The sequence below is a fragment of the Physeter macrocephalus genome, chromosome 2, assembly GCF_002837175.3.
Source record: "Physeter macrocephalus isolate SW-GA chromosome 2, ASM283717v5, whole genome shotgun sequence".
Classification (NCBI taxonomy): domain Eukaryota; kingdom Metazoa; phylum Chordata; class Mammalia; order Artiodactyla; family Physeteridae; genus Physeter; species Physeter macrocephalus.
The window spans coordinates 14,632,058-14,648,634 of NC_041215.1; the positions used below are offsets into that span (position 1 = coordinate 14,632,058).

General features: G+C 40.6%; 1 protein-coding gene across 1 annotated transcript in view; it reads left to right on the forward strand.

Annotated features, from left to right (window-relative positions):
• The window catches only part of NWD1 (NACHT and WD repeat domain containing 1), a 70,349-nt gene that overhangs the window by 35,696 nt on the left and 18,076 nt on the right, over positions 1-16,577 (forward strand). The window contains 3 exon segments of the mRNA XM_028495133.1: positions 1,075-1,197; positions 7,805-8,013; positions 10,893-11,223. Coding sequence (XP_028350934.1) covers positions 1,075-1,197; positions 7,805-8,013; positions 10,893-11,223 — 663 coding nt within the window.

Below are 16,577 nucleotides of genomic sequence, written 5' to 3' on the forward strand. Positions count from 1 at the left end.
CCCGGACCGGGGCACGAACCCGTGTCCCCTGCATCGGCAGGCGGACTCTCAACCACTGCGCCACCAGGGAAGCCCAGTTTCTCCATTTTTAAAATGAGAAGTTTGAGTTCACATTTCCAAGGTCACACAGTGAGTGAGTGATCCCCCGCCCCTCAAAAAAAAAAAAAAAAAAAGGGGAAAAAAAGAAAAAAAAAATCTTATCTCTTCAAGCCCTGTCCCGATGAGGTAGAAACACAATTCTGGATTCTCAGACCTGGACTGGCTCTGATTTCAGCACCTCCCCCATCACCTTACAAATGAGGAAACTGAGGCACAGAGCAGGAAAAGGACTTAATCAGGGCATTCAGAAAGTCTGGTCTCCTGATATTCGGGCTGATGTTTTCTCCAGTGTAACTTGGTCCCTCTCTCTCTTCAGCAATGATCCAATCAGGATCCACCCAGCAGAGAGCCTTGGGCTGTGTTTGCTCAAACTATTGGCAAATATTTTTTTCTTTGGGGCACCAGCCCTTCTTTTCCCACACAGATCGAACTCAAAGAGAAGTCAAAAGCAGGGTTCTCATCCTCAGCCAATATAATTCCATTCCTGAGTCTTCTCCAGCTGCACTCAACCATGCATCACTGACATTTGCGGCTGGATCCTTCTCTGGGGTGGGGCCATCGTGTGCTCTGCAGGATGTTGAGCAGCATCCCTGCCTCCACCCATCAGATGCCAGTAGCATCCTGGTCCCCAGCTGTAACAACCAAAAATGTCTCCAGACATTTCCCAGTGTGCCCTGGGGGGCAGAATCACTGCTGGGTAGGAACCACTGAACTAGAGACACTTATGACTGAGGAGTGGTTTAGTCCATTTTCCTACCTCAGATCAACATAAACATTACAGCCCAGAGTCTGCATCTGGCATCTGACAGTGCTGGCTTTGAAATCCTGGCTCTGCCACTTCTAGATGTGTGACTCTGGACAAGGAACTGACTCTGTCTGTGCCTCAGTTTCCTTATCTGTGAAGTGGGGGGCCCATTAGAGTACCTCATGGCTGAGCACTCAGACACATGAACTCTTGTTTCTGTGTGGCTGCAGACATCACTGCCATGGCATGGAGACTGGAAGAGAAGCTGCTGGTGGTTGGCATCCAGGAGGGCATGGTAGCTGTGTGGGATATGGAAGAACAGCAGGTGATCCACATCCTACCTGGACACACAGGTGAGGCTCAGGAAGTGGGGTTTATGATCAGCTTCCTCCTAGAGTCCCACAGCAATCAGTCAGTCCCCTGGGGCCCCTTCACTACCAATTCATTTCTCTGTATTAAAACCCTGGCCTTTGTTCCTGCATCAGCTAGCTATAGCCACATAACAAAACACCCCAAACAGGAATATAAATTGGTGCAGCCACTGTGGAGAATAGTATATGGAGGTTCCTCAAAAAACTAAAAATAAAGTTGCCATATGATCCAGCAGTCCTACTCCTGGGCATATATCTGGACAAAAATATAATTTGAAAAGATACATGCACCCCTGTGTTCATAGCAGCAGTATTTAAAATAGCCAAGACTTGGAAACAACGTACATGTTCATTGACAGATGAATGGACAAAGAAGATGTGATATATATAGACTGGAAGAGAAGCTGCTGGTGGTTGGCATCCAGGAGGGCATGGTAGCTGTGTGGGATATGGAAGAACAGCAGGTGATCCACATCCTACCTGGACACACAGGTGAGGCTCAGGAAGTGGGGTTTATGATCAGCTTCCTCCTAGAGTCCCACAGCAATCAGTCAGTCCCCTGGGGCCCCTTCACTACCAATTCATTTCTCTGTATTAAAACCCTGGCCTTTGTTCCTGCATCAGCTAGCTATAGCCACATAACAAAACACCCCAAACAGGAATATAAATTGGTGCAGCCACTGTGGAGAATAGTATATGGAGGTTCCTCAAAAAACTAAAAATAAAGTTGCCATATGATCCAGCAGTCCTACTCCTGGGCATATATCTGGACAAAAATATAATTTGAAAAGATACATGCACCCCTGTGTTCATAGCAGCAGTATTTAAAATAGCCAAGACTTGGAAACAACGTACATGTTCATTGACAGATGAATGGACAAAGAAGATGTGATATATATATATATATATATATATATATATATATCTTAGCTGAGACAACTCAACTCTGCTCCACATGATCTCTCATCCTCCAGCAGGTGAGCCTGGGCAGAGACAGGGTCTCAAGAGGGCAAGCAGAAGTATACAAGGTCTCTGAAGGCCTGGAACTGGCCTTGGAACTGGCACCCCTTCACATTCTGTTGGCCAAAGGAGGTCCCAAGAACAATCCAGAATCAATGGGTAGGGAAATTGGCTTCATCTCTTGATGGGAGGAGCTAAGTCACACCGCAAAAGGTATAGATCTTGGAGGGTAAAGGATTGTGGTCATTTATGCAATTTGTCTACCACAGTCTCTCAGAGCCTAAGTAACGTTTTCATTTCTACAAAACCATCACAGCTATGGTTGATTCATTCCAGCAATTATTGAGTGCTTACTGTGTACCAGGCCCTGATCTGAGGCTGAAGAGAGACAGATCAGGGCCGAAACTCGGGTAAGGGGAGTGAGGCACACCCCTTGGGTGCAAAATTTAGGAGCATCCCAAAGTTAAAAAAAAACTCGGTCATCATAATATTTCAGTGCAATGTGTTTATTTTTTATTTATTTATTTTGTTTTGGCCATGCCACACAGCATGCGGGATCTTAGTTCCCCAACCAGGGATCAAACCCATGCTCCCTGCAGTGGAAGCATGGAGTCTTAACCACTGGACTGCTGGGGAAGTCCCGAATGCAATTATTTATTTATTTGTTTGTTTGTTTATTGGCTGCATTGGGTCTTAGTTGCAGCACGCGGGACCTTTCGTTTTGGCGCACGGGCTGTTCCTTGTAGTGCATGGACTTTTCTCTAGTTGTAGCGCACAGGCTCCAGAGCATGAGGGCTCATTAGTTGTGGCGCGTGAGCTTTAGTTGCCCCGCGGCATGTGGGATCTTAGTTCCCTGACCAGGGATCAAACCGGCGTCCCCTGCATCGCAGGACGGATTCTTAACCACTGTGGAAAGTCCTGCAAATGCAATTTTTAAAAATCAAAAAATTAACGCAAAAAAATCCACGATGAATAAATATCAACCTGTCTTAAAGACGGGATGAGTAATAGTGCTGTGCCAATCCATACTGGAGAGAGAGGCAAAAGGAAAACTCAACAATTTGGTACCTCCTTAAACTTTGCACCCGAGGTTAAGTGCCTTACTTGCCTCGCCCTAATCCCGGCCCTGAGTCAGATCCATGTATTTGAGAAGGCAAGCCGGACAAAAATGTAGTTACAAATTACAATAAGTGTAATGAGGAAAACAGGGTGTCATGAGCTACAATAACCAAAGTGACTGACTTAGGGCAGTTAGGGAAAGGATTTCTCTGAGCAGGGACGCTCAGCCAAGATACAAAGGCTATGAATAAGTGTGCAAAGGTCAGGAGGGTAGAGCATCCCAGGTGTGGGAAACAACCAGTGCAAAAACCCTGAGAAGAAGAGGTTGGAACATTGATAGAGTAGCAAGGAAGCTGTAAGGCTGGAGTTTAGGATATTGTATCAAATGAAAGAAGCCAGTCACAAAAGACTACATTGTATGTGATTCATTTATATGAAATGTCTGCAACAGGTAAATCTGGAGAGACAGAAAGCAGATTAGTGGTTGCCAGGGGCTGGTGGAAGGGGGATGGAGAGAGACTGCTAATGGGGACGGGGTTTCCTTTTTGGGTGACAAAAATGTTCTGGAATCCGATAGAGGTGACGTTTGCACAACATCGTGAATGTATTAGTATCATTGATTATACAATTTAAGATGGCTTAAATGATAAGGAGAGAAAAGGGAGGGAGTGACAGTATTTGAGGTTATGAAAATGCTCAAAACTTAGCCTGTGGTGATGGTTGCACAACTCTGGGAATGTACATTTCCCAGAACAGTGAATTATACTGTTGTACATGAATGGGTGAATTTTATGCTTGTGAATTATATCTCAATAAAGATGTTAAAATATTATATTATTGCAATCTAAGTGTGTACACGGTTTTATTATTTTTTTCTCAACATTTTGCCATAAATATTCTTTTGTTTTCATGGAATCTTTTTAAAAACAACTTTATTGAGGTATAATTTACATACCATACAATACACCTGTTTTGAACATATAGTCAATGATTTTGTAGTAAATTTACCAAATTGTGCCACCATCACCATAATCCTGCTGTAGAACTTTCCATCACCCCAAGGAGATCCCTCCTGCTCCCACCCCCAGCTCCATGGTAACCACTGATGTGCTCTCTGAGTCTACAGATTAGTATTTTCTGGACATTTCATATAAATGAAATTGTATTCTATGTGGTCTTTTGCATGGGATTTCCTTCACTCCACATAACATGTTTGAGTTCATCTGTATTGTTACATGTATGGATAGTTTGTTCCTTTGCATTGCTGAGCCGTATTCCATTGCATGGAAGGAACAGAGGTTTTAATCCATTCATCACTTAAAGGACATTTACATTGTTCCCAGTTTGGAGCTGTTATGAATAACGCTGCTGTGATTCATTGAATCTTCATCTTTATAATGCCTAACTGCACCAAAAATATTTCATTTCTCTCGCCAGATAGTGTTCCAGTATTTATTAAACTATTAAAAAATTTTTTTGGCTATTTAGGCTATTTCTAGTTATCTGCTATTTGGATAACACCGGGATGAATCTGTTTTTACTCTTGCCAATATTTTTCCATTCTGTTGAATATTTCTAGTGAGTGGTATTCTTGAATTGAAAGGTGTGAACATTCTTATGGGTTTTGAGAAGTGTGATCTTATTGTTTCCAAACAGATTGTAACAGATTAAAACACTCTCCAACCCCAAAGCTCCCAGCATTAGATGTTTTCCTTTTACTCTTTTTTGTCTGAAGGGTTGGAGTGGGGTGGATACTGACAGAGTATCTGTCAAATAAGATTCCCTCTATTTTATCATCATCAGGATAGCTACTTTCCTAGAGGTCTATTCAATCTCTGTATCTGTGTGTGAGAGCCATCTCTTCAAGGCCTGAGCCCATTTACCAATGGTGACCTTGATTCATTTTTTTAAAGTCCTCAAACTCTTATTATTTGTAATCAAAAAAGCTCAATAATCAATTTACTGAAAAAACTGAAAACATTATAGACCTACGTAATAGGGGAAGTGAAAGTTTCCGATCCTGTGACAGCATGCTGGAGGTGGTTGGTACTGGCTTGTGAGAGCTGACTGAAATTTTCAAGAATTTGGTGAGGTGATTGTCAAACACAACCATTCTTCTTTTTTTAATTTATTTTTTTTTATTGAAGTATAGTATATTTACAATGTTGTGTTAATTTCTGCTGTACAGCAAAGTAACTCAGTTATACACATATATACATTCTTTTTTATATTCTTTTCCATCATGGTTTATCCCAGGATATTGAATATAGTTCCCTGTGCTATACAGTAAGACCTTGTTGTTCATCCATTCTGTATGTAATAGTTTGCATCTACTAACCCCAAACTCCCAGTCCATCCCTCCCCCACTTCCCTCTCCCACTTGGCAACCACAAGTCTGTTCTCTATGTCCAAACACAGCCATTCTTGAACATTAAATTATAGAAACATACAATTAAATAGATTATATTAAAACAAGGTAATAAATACTCAAAGCTCATCACTTTCTAAATATTTTACCACACTCTACTCTTATCTCTCTTCTTGGCTATTATATCCATGGATGGAAATGGTGTGTAACTTGACCATCTCTTTACAACTGCATATCTATATCTATATCTATATCTGTATCTATATCTATATCTCCAATAACCAGGTTGCACAAGGTTATATGACTATATATAACCATGGTCTTTTTTTTTTTTTAGTTAACATCACATATTTTGCCTCTTTCCATATCATGTATATATCTCTAATTCACTTTAGCAGTGATATAGTATCCGATGTATGGGGATATATTATAAAGCATTACTATTTATAGAAATTTTGGTTGAAAAATACCGCAATTGCAAGAAATAAAAATCACCCCTAATACTGCTGACATATGAATTCTAAAGTAAAATTCCCTTCCTTTACTCTCCCCTCACCCTTCAGTGTCCCCCGGGAAGTGATCAGTGCAGACAGTCTGTTATATGCCATTAGCAATTTTTCTCTAGGCTTATGCAGACATAGCTCTGTCCTTTGAGCTTTTGTCAAAAATTACATCATGCTGTTTTATATACTGGGTTGCAGCTTGCTTTTGTTGCAGTAGGTTGTAACAATGTTTTGTGGTGATTGAGAGCCTGGGCTCCAAGCTGAGATCCTAGCTCCATTATTTATTAACCATGTGGCTTTGGATAAGTTACTGTACTCGGCTGTGGCTCAGTTTCCCCATCTATACAATGGGATAATAATAGTACCTCACGAGTTGTCATGAGATTAAAAGAATTTAATGCATGTTAACCACTTACAACTATGTTTGGCACACAGAAAGCACTCAGTAAGTATTGGCTGTTGTAATAATAATTATTATTAGGTGTATGTATATATCCATTTTATTATTTTTAATGCCTGCCTAATATTCTTTACATGGATGTACCGTATTACTTAACCAACTCCCTTTTCATAGACAGGTTGTTTTCAGTTTTCTTTTTACACAGACAGTGTTGCAATTAAAGTCCTTCTCCATCTTCACACACATATGCTATTATTTCTGTAAGACACATTCCTAGAAGTGGGATTTCTGAGTCAAATTGTATGCACATTGTTCATTTTCCCGTCTTTTTCTTGGCTTTTTGTTCTAAAAATAACTACAGACTCAGAGAAATTTGCTGAAATAGTACAGAGAATTCCCGTGTACCTTTTATCTACCTTTCCAGGCTAGCAATGTCTTACATAACTATAGTATACTATCAAAACTAAGATATTGCACATTTTAACTTTTAATAAATGTCACCAAATTACCCTTCTGCAAATTTATATCAACTTATACTCCCATCAGCATGGTATGAGATTAACTGATTTCTTGTACCTTTGCCAGCACTCCAGCAATTAATTCATAGTTTTTGCCAATACGATGGATAATAATGATATTGGTATTTCATGTTGCATTTTGTGACTACTAGTGAGATTGAACATCATTTTCAAATGTTTATTGTCCACTGGTACTATTTCTGTAAATCTCTTGTTATATTATTTGTCCAGTTTGTAAGTTGTTTGCGTTTTTGTTGCTTATTTGTAGAAACTCTTTGTTTATTAAAGAGGGTCTCCATTTATCTGTTATATACTGCAAATATTTCCTCCTAATGTGTCATATGCCTTTCATGTTTATCCTCCTGAAATTTTACACTTTTATGTTATCCAGTTTATCAATTTTTCCCCTTTATGTCTTCCAAATTTTGTTCTCCTTAGAAAAATATCTCTCCAAGAGTATGAAATCTTCTCCTATAATTTTATTTTGGTTTTCTTTTTGTTTATTAATTTTAAATACTCCCTGGATGATGATAACCTTTTATACATTTCGATGATCTCTATTTAATACAGATTCAACATTTGGGCAATTGATTTAATCCCAACCAGTTGTTACACTCAGTTTAGCTTTGCCACATTCCATTATTTGTAATTTGGATATGTTCTAATCTATCCATCTTTCCTTTGGGAAACCAGGGAATTTCCAAGCCAACAGAAGTTATGGTAGTTGGAAGGTCAAAATGTTCCCAGCTAATATACTATCCTCCACCCTGGCCTGCTGCAGGAGAGGTGAGGTGTGTGAAAGTGTTTGTCAAAGGATCGCTTGCCATCTCTACCTCGAAGGATCACACCCTGTGCTTGTGGAACTTACTTTCTGGCCAGGAGAAATTCACCATTTGGGATGGAGGCTCAAAAGATCCCACTGAACCTCAGATCTCGAGCCTTCATGTGGATGAAGCAAAGAAGGTTGTGTATTCAGCATCTAGCTCAAAAGTAATAAACACTTGCCCTGTTTGCAAAGTAAAGCTGAGACCAGAGAAGTCAAAGATGGCATATGGTGTTTATATAAGGAGGGGCTCCCTGATATGGGACAGGGGGACTGTAAACAGAGGTACACAACCACTTGAGAGGGTGCCATAAAGGGCTTCAAAACTCATAGTTGGATTAGATGATCTTGATAGATCTTTCTGATCCTAAGGTTTAAGACCTTTCACCTTTTTTAATGCAGTCATTTTTTTAGTGCTATAAATTTCCCTCTGAGTACTACTTTACCTACATCCCATGAACTTTGATATGTTATGTTATCATTTACATTTAGTTCAAAATACTTTTAGCATTTCCCTTTTGATTTGTCCTTTGATCTATGGGCTATTTAGCAGTGTGATATTCATTTCCAAATATTTGAGAGGTTCCCAGATAGTGTTGTTATTTTTTTCCTAATATAATTCCATTTGCATTATGTGAATCCTTTCAAATTTATTGAAATACTCTCTCTTGGTAAATGTTCCACATGCATCTGAAAACAATATGTTTTCTGCTGTGTTATTCCATTATGTCAATCATAACTCTATAATCTGATCATTTTATGAATAGAAACACACAACAGAATAATGGGTTAAAGCTTAACAATTAAAGGCATGGGGCAAATCTGTATCTAACTCCCGGTTTACTTCTTTGCAAGCTGAGTAATCTTGATTGTACCACCTCACCTCTCTGCCTCAATTCTTCCTCTACCTCATGAGATAATGAATGTAAAACACCCTTCATAGTGTTGGGTACATAGTAAGCAACAAATAATTAATAGCTATTAATTATTCTATTTTATTAGTAATTGGTGGTTGTTAATGTAAGTAATATTGGTAGCTTACAAACTATGCTGTCCAAAGTGGAGAACCACCAGCTAGATGTGGTTATTGAGCACTTTAAATGTGGCTATTCCAAATTGAGATGTACCGTAAGTATAAAACACACAGTGGATTTCAAAGACTCAGTATCATAAAAAAGGTAAAATATTTCAATAATAATTTTATATTGATTACATGTTGAAATGATAAAATTTGGATATACTGGGTTAAATAAAGTATATCATTGAAATTGATATCACTTGTTTCTTTTTACCTTTTTTAAGGTGGCTAATAAAAAATATAAAGTCATGTGTGGCTTGCATTATATTTTTATTGGACAATGTAGGCTTAAATATTACAGAAGTGTGGGTTGATTTCAAGACTTATTATAGAGATCAGCTTTGTTATCAGCAAAAGTTTGGAAAATACAGTAAAGAAATAATATATAATAAATAATTGCAAACATTACCATTATTAACATTTACATGATTTTGCTTTACGTGGTGCGTGTGTGTGTGTGTGCACGTGTGCATGTGCGTATGAAACAAAATGGGGATAAAACCATATACACGGTTTTTTAAAATAAATAAATTTATTTATTTATTTATTTATTTATTTATTTTTGGCTGCGTTGGGTCTTCATTGCTGCGCGAGGGCTTTCTCTAGCAGTGGAGAGTGGGGGCTATTCTTCGTTGTAGTGTGCAGGCTTCTCACTGCGGTGGCTTCTCTTATTGTGGAGCACAGGCTCTAGGTGCGGGCTCAGTAGTTGTGGCGTGTGGGCTCTAGAGCACAGGTTCAGTAGCTGTGGCACATGGGCTTAGTTGCTCTGCGGCATGTGGGATCTTCCCGGACCAGGGATCTCTAGCAGTGGAGAGTGGGGGCTATTCTTCGTTGTAGTGTGCAGGCTTCTCACTGCGGTGGCTTCTCTTATTGTGGAGCACAGGCTCTAGGTGCTGGCTCAGTAGTTGTGGCGTGTGGGCTCTAGAGCACAGGTTCAGTAGCTGTGGCACATGGGCTTAGTTGCTCTGCGGCATGTGGGATCTTCCCGGACCAGGGATCGCACCCATGTCCCCTGCATTGGCAGGTGGATTCTTAAACACTGTGCCACCAGGGAAGTCCCTAAGCAGTTTTATAAAGCTATTTTTGCCCATAACTTTAAACATTCTTCAAAAACAGCATGATTAGTGATTTCATAAGATTCCGTTGCATGGCTCTGCTGTAGTTTATTTAACTAATCCCTCATTACTGGACATGTAGGTTGTTTCCATTTCTTTGCACTTTCAAATGGCTGAGGTAACTTTCCTTGTACATATATCTTTGTGTGTATCTCTCCTTATTTCTTTAGTGTAAATCCCACAAATAGAATTAATGGGAAATGTTTACTATTTAAATGATTCCTGCTGATAAAAAGGTACTTCTGGGGGTAAGGTTAAAAATGAAACCTCTTTAATTATTAATCAGCAATTACTTGGAATGAACATATAGGCACATGGCATAGCTGACTGTTTTTCTATTTTTAAAACTTTATTTTAGAACAATTTTACATTTATGTAAAAGCTATAAAGATAGTAGAGAGAGTTCCCGTATGGCCTTGTTCCAGCCTTCTGCAAAGTCAGCATCTTATATAACCAGCGTACATTTGTCAAAACTCAGACATTAATATTGACAATTACTATCAACTCAGTTCCAGACTTTATTTGGATTTTATCCATTTTTTCACGAATGTCCTTTTGCCATTCCAAGATCCAATCCAGGATCCCTCCCCCTTCCCCACTCCTTTTTTTTTAAACTGACAGAGTGTCGACAATAAAATGCCTGAACTATAAAAAAGAATAAGTCTTAATATAGCCAATATTTTGTAATAACTGTAAATGGAAAGGAACTTTACAAAATTGTACAAAGAAAAAAAATGTTTTGATTGCAATGACAAAAAAAAAAAAAAGAAGAAGAAGAAGTCCTGCATTCGACTCTGGAAAACTTGCAGACTAGGTCTCCTGACATGGCTCTTTCTTTTCATCATTCCTTTAGGTCAATGCTTGGAATCTGGAAACTGAAGAGCTGATTTTCCGTACCCTGGGGGATGCCTCTGACCCCGGGGTGTGCACGGCAGTGCTGGCTTCCAGGGTCACGCTGCTGACGGTGTCACAGGGTGGCGTGGTCAGTCTGTGGAGTTCAGCCACGGGAACACTGCAAAGGAAGCAACATTTGTCCAGCATCAAAGAAGAAACAATTACCTGTGGGGTCTCAGTCCAGAAACAAAGAAAGATGGTGACCAGATCCAGCAAGGGCTCCATCTCTTTGGTAAGCAACTTGACTGAATAGGATGCCAACATTAATTCAGCTCCAAAATGCTCAGATGGCCTATAAGTTGGGAGAAACCATCTCACCTTTGATCTTTTAATAAATGACACTGGGCTTCTTTATTCTAGGGATCTGCAATTCAGCGCAGTCCAGGAAACATCTCTTGGTGTCTCCTGGGGGCTGGCCAGTGTAGGCGATTGTTGGTGCTCAATCCTGCTGGGGATGATCTGGGAGGAAGTATAGAATGTGCATCAGAACTGTCCCTGCTGAGGGGTCAGGAGCTGGGGTTCTATCCACCAGCTCCATCAGTGGTTAGGTGAGGGATGCTCCCAGGAACATAAACACAGAGGCCAAGTGTGTGGAAGGATAGGGTCAGAAAAAACAACCCAGTGCAGAGTTGTAATGTGTGGTGAGCAGCCTTCAGGAACAGAGGAGTACGCTGAGGGGATATGGATGGGGCACCAAGAGTGAGTCATGTAGAAGTCGTAGGTGGAGGAACAAGGGCACCTTGCCAGGCATTGGAGGGGCTGTAGAAGTATAAGAGTCCAACCACATCCTCAAGGAACTCAATCTAGGGAGGGAGCCAGGTTTGCCAATGACTTATAGTGACCCAGAGTAACAGAGTCTGTTTTCAGTAGAGGTAGAAATAGTGTGTTCTTGGTTGGGAGGAGGAACAAATACTTCTGAAAGAGGCAGTCTGGGAAGGCTTCCCTCCGGGGGGGGTGGGGAAGCCTCAGAAGTAGAAGGATTTCCAAGATGAATAAGGGAAGACGGGGGGAATAGGGGATATCATGGTGGGAAAGTAGGAACATGCCTGTTGTTATAGGGAAAAGAGAGGTGGCGTGGAAATGAGTCGCAGATGGTCTTGTATGTCCTGTTGAGGAAGTGAGAGTTTGAGGAAGAGAGGAATATGGCCACTAAAGAATCATCCCAAAGCTCCAGATTTCTGGACCTCATACCTTGTAGCCTCCCTGAGAAATCAAGGCACCAAACACGATCGTGGAAGACATCCCCAGCCCTTTCATCAGGCCTCTCGGTTGCTTCCCTTTACTCCTTCGTTCACTGATTGTCCTCAGTAATATCCTTCAGTCTAGCAAGGAACTCGGACTTTAGGGTCAGACACACTTGAGTTTGAAAATCCCAGTCCTGAATGAAAATTGGTGCAGCCACTATGGAAAACAGTATGGAGGTTCCTCAAAAAACTAAAACTAGAGTTGCCATATGATACAGCAATCCCACTCCTGGGCATAAATCCAGAGAAAATTCTAATTCAAAAAAATACATGCACCTCAGTGTTCATTACAGCACTCTTTACAATAGCCAAGACATGGAAGCAACCTAAGTGTCCATCAACAGATAAATGGATAAAGAAGATATGGCATATATATATACAATGGAATACTACTCAGCCATAAAAAGAATGAAATAATGCCATTTGCAGCAACATGGATGGACCTAGAGATTATCATACTAAGTGAAGTAAGCCAGAAAGAGAAAGGCAAATACCATATGATAACACTTATATGTGGAATCTAAAATATGATACAAATGAATTATTTACAAAACAGAAACAGACTCTCAGATGTAGAAAACAAACTTATAGTTAGCAAAGGGGAAGGGAGGTGGGGGGAGGGCTAAATTAAGAGTTTGGGAAGCATATACAAACTACCACATATAAAATAGATAAACAACAAGGTCCTACTGTATAGCACAGGGAACTATATTCAATATCCTGTAAACCATAATGGAAAAGTACATGAAAAATGGAAAAGAATATATATATATAAAACAGTCACTTTGCTGTACACCAGAAACTAACATAACATTGGAAATCAACTATATTTCATAAACAAACAAACAAAAACAAACAGAAAAGAAAATCCCAGTCCTGCCTTCACCTAGTTGTATTCTTGGGCTACTCAGCCCTTCTTTGAGCCTCAGTTTCCTCATCTGTAAAATGGGGAGAGGGAACATGGCACCTACATCCAGGGCCACAACAAGGGATGGACAGATCGGCACTTGTTCAGGCTTCCAACCAGCGGGGGCGGGGTGGGGATGCTAAGATAACACTGGAGTGAATTGGAAACATGGTGCTAGTTAACTCAGATTTCTCCCTATATAACTCACCTTTGGTGCCCCATCCGGATCTCCTCAGTTCTGAAGACTATTCTGTCGGTCTGAAGACTATTCTGTCGGTCCCAAGCCTACTGATGGCAGTGCCCTCAGTTAGGAATGCCTATGGTGCTTGTCTGGGCACACATCACTCATTGGGGGCTCTACACACATTTCTCCCACGGAGCCCCTATTTATGACTGGTCTGGCTCTTGTGGCTCTTCTTATGATCACAGGATACACTTCAGCAAGAAACCATCAGGGAACTTTGAGTAAGGTGAATAGCATGCCCAAGGGCCACACAGTGAAGTTGAGGGGAGAGAGTTGAGAGAGGGAGTGAGCAAGCATGGACTTGGGGCTCTGCCTTTATTGGGGTCTGAGGGTGGGGTGTCTAGCATTTTGTGGATTCACTCTTTATTGGCAAATTTAAAACGTATGGGGAGGAATTAGGACACAGGAAGGGGAAGGCAGTCACCCAAGTGGTCAGTTATCTAGGTTATCCAGGGCTTTCTGAAAGAGGAACCTTCATGGGTGGACATCCTGATTCCTTATCTAGTTGTTTTGCTAGTAGCTGCCAACATGTTTATTCAAAATGGACGTCTTTTGAAATGGTTACCTCAGCAATCAAAAAGCTTGTTGTCAGGCACTTACATTACAGCTGCACACCTGTGACTCTGCACCTGGTTAAGGTTTTTTTCTATCTCCTCTCCCCCCACACCAGCACACTTGGCCTCTGTGTTAATGCTCCTGGGAGCAGCCCTCACCCAACCTGAAATAGAGGTAGTGCATAGAACCCCACCCAGCTCTTGGCCCCTCAGTGGGGGCATCTCTGATGCATGCTCTACACTCTCTCTCAGAGCATCCCCAGCAGGACTCAGCTATGTTTGCCTGCATTGGTAACTGGCTTGATGAGCCACATTTATTGGCTGCCTTCCCTTCCCTGTCTCAATTCTCCACTCTCTACCAGTGTTTTCTGGGATCAATTCCCAAATAAACTAGTTGCAGTCAAATAATATCTCAGTGTCTGTTTCTGACAGAACCCAAATCAGATTCTTGGCAAAATGTATATTGGAGCAGAAAACTGCAGGCAGGACTGGACAATAATCCCCAGCACCTCAAAAAGCTGGTGGTCAGGTTGCAGAGAGAGCAATTCTGTTATTTGGGAAAATTGTGGCTGGGCTGGGCTGGGCTGGGCTGTTAGTAATAGGGGTCTCTAGAATCTCACCAGTGCTCAGATCCCAGCCCTGCTGGGGAGAAAGTCTTGATCCCACCTTCAAAACATTTGAAGACAGTGGTAAAATCAACTAAAGATGCAGTCAAGCCCAGCCCCACCTGAAGTACAGATTAGATTGATTCAGACCCCTCCACACTAGAGGCCCAACAGAAGGAGTATCTCCTCTTCTAAAGGTAAATATTATTTAGGCTCTACTCTTCTTTCATACACAATATCCATCATATTATAAAAATTATGACATACACAAAGAAGCAAAAAACAAGACCATAATCAAGAGCAAAAGCAACCAATAGAAGCAGATACACAAATGACTCAGATGTTTAAATAATCAGGCAAGAACTTTAAAATAGTTAGGATAAATAATAGAAAAGGCGAATAGCATGTGAAAAGAGATGGGGAATTTCAAATTTTCAAAATCAAAACTAGAAAAAAAGAGACCAAATGGAAACACTAGACACAAAAATAGAATGTGAGGGAAAAATATTCATTTGATGGGCTTAAGAGCAGAGTAGTCACAGCAGAGAAAGAACAATGAATTAAAGATAAGTTAATAGAAATTATCCAAATATAAATATAAAGAAGAAAGCAATGAGGGGGAAAAGAACAACACATCTGAGTATTGTGGGGCAATACCAAAATGTTGAAAGTACAACTAGAGTCTCTGAAGGAGAGGAGAGAATGAGTATGTGGCAGAAGAAATACTTGAAGAGATAATGGTCAAGGATTTTCTGAAATTTAAGACATCAGCCCAAAGATCCAACAGCTCACAGAGCCCCAAGCAGAGTCAAAAGAATGAAAACCATAATTCAGCAATCATAATCAAACTGCCGAAAAACAAAGATAAAGAGAAAAATATTAAAAGCAGCCAGAGGAAAAAAGACCCATTACATACCATGGTTGTCCATGATAAGATCTATAACTGATTTCTCATTGAAAACAATGGGGATAGAGACAATGGAAGGAATGGCATCTGTAATTTGAAAGAAAAAACCAAAACCTGTCAACCTAGACTCCTATATACAGGGAAATTATCCTTCAAAACTGAAAGCAAAATAAAAGACATTTTTAGGCAAATAAAGGCTGAGAGAACTTGTCTCCAACAAATCTGCACTATAAGAAATGCTGGGGGAAAAAAAAAAAGAAATGCTGGAAATAAGTTCTTCAGGCTGTGGGGATATAACATCAGATGAAAGTCCAATGAATAAAGGAAGAGCACCAGAAACATTAACTAGAGGAGAAAGCTCAGCTCAAAGCTGTCTGTGTCCTAGGAAAATCAGAGCTTGAAAAAGTAGGTACCCAAAGACTCTAGAACTATTTCGTCCTGGGAAAAGCAGTCCTCTTGCACCAAAGTTCCTGTGTGGTACCCAGACATCACTCCTCATCCAAGCTGGCTCTGAAATATTCAAGTCCAAGTGGAAATCAAGATGCTAGAGCCTCTAGACCTGCAAGCTATGAAAGAAGATCATGTATATTTCAGCCAAGAGCCTGGGGTTGAAATAACATGAAACCTACAAGGATTTTTAAAATGTAAATAGACCCCATCCTGCTCTGAAATAAACACATGCATTTCTTCTGAGCACAACTGTAATGTTGCATGTGCTGCCTGCATAGGGCAATTCCAACCTTGAGACCAGAGAGCCTACTACAACCTGCCTTTAGTCATTGCAATTCACTGAAACTTTGAAACTGACTAATGTATGGAATGATGATTTTGTCAGGAATGGGAGCTTTATTTTACTATCTAAATGTTGATGTTTTAAAAACACCTTCCCAAATTTATCTGGTTTCGCAAAGTGCATGTAATAGACCTCTTATTTTGAACATAAAAAGTATGTATTTTGGGGCTTCCCCGGTGGCACAGTGGTTGAGAGTCCGCTTGCTGATGCAGGGGACACGGGTTCATGCCCCGGTCCTGGAAGATCCCACGTGCTGCGGAGCGGCTGGGCCCGTGAGCCATGGCCGCTGAGCCTGCCGTCTGGAGCCTGTGCTCCGCAACGGGAGAAGCCACAACAGTGAGAGGCCCGCGTACCGCAAAAAAAAAAAAAAAAAAAAAAAAAAGTGTGTAT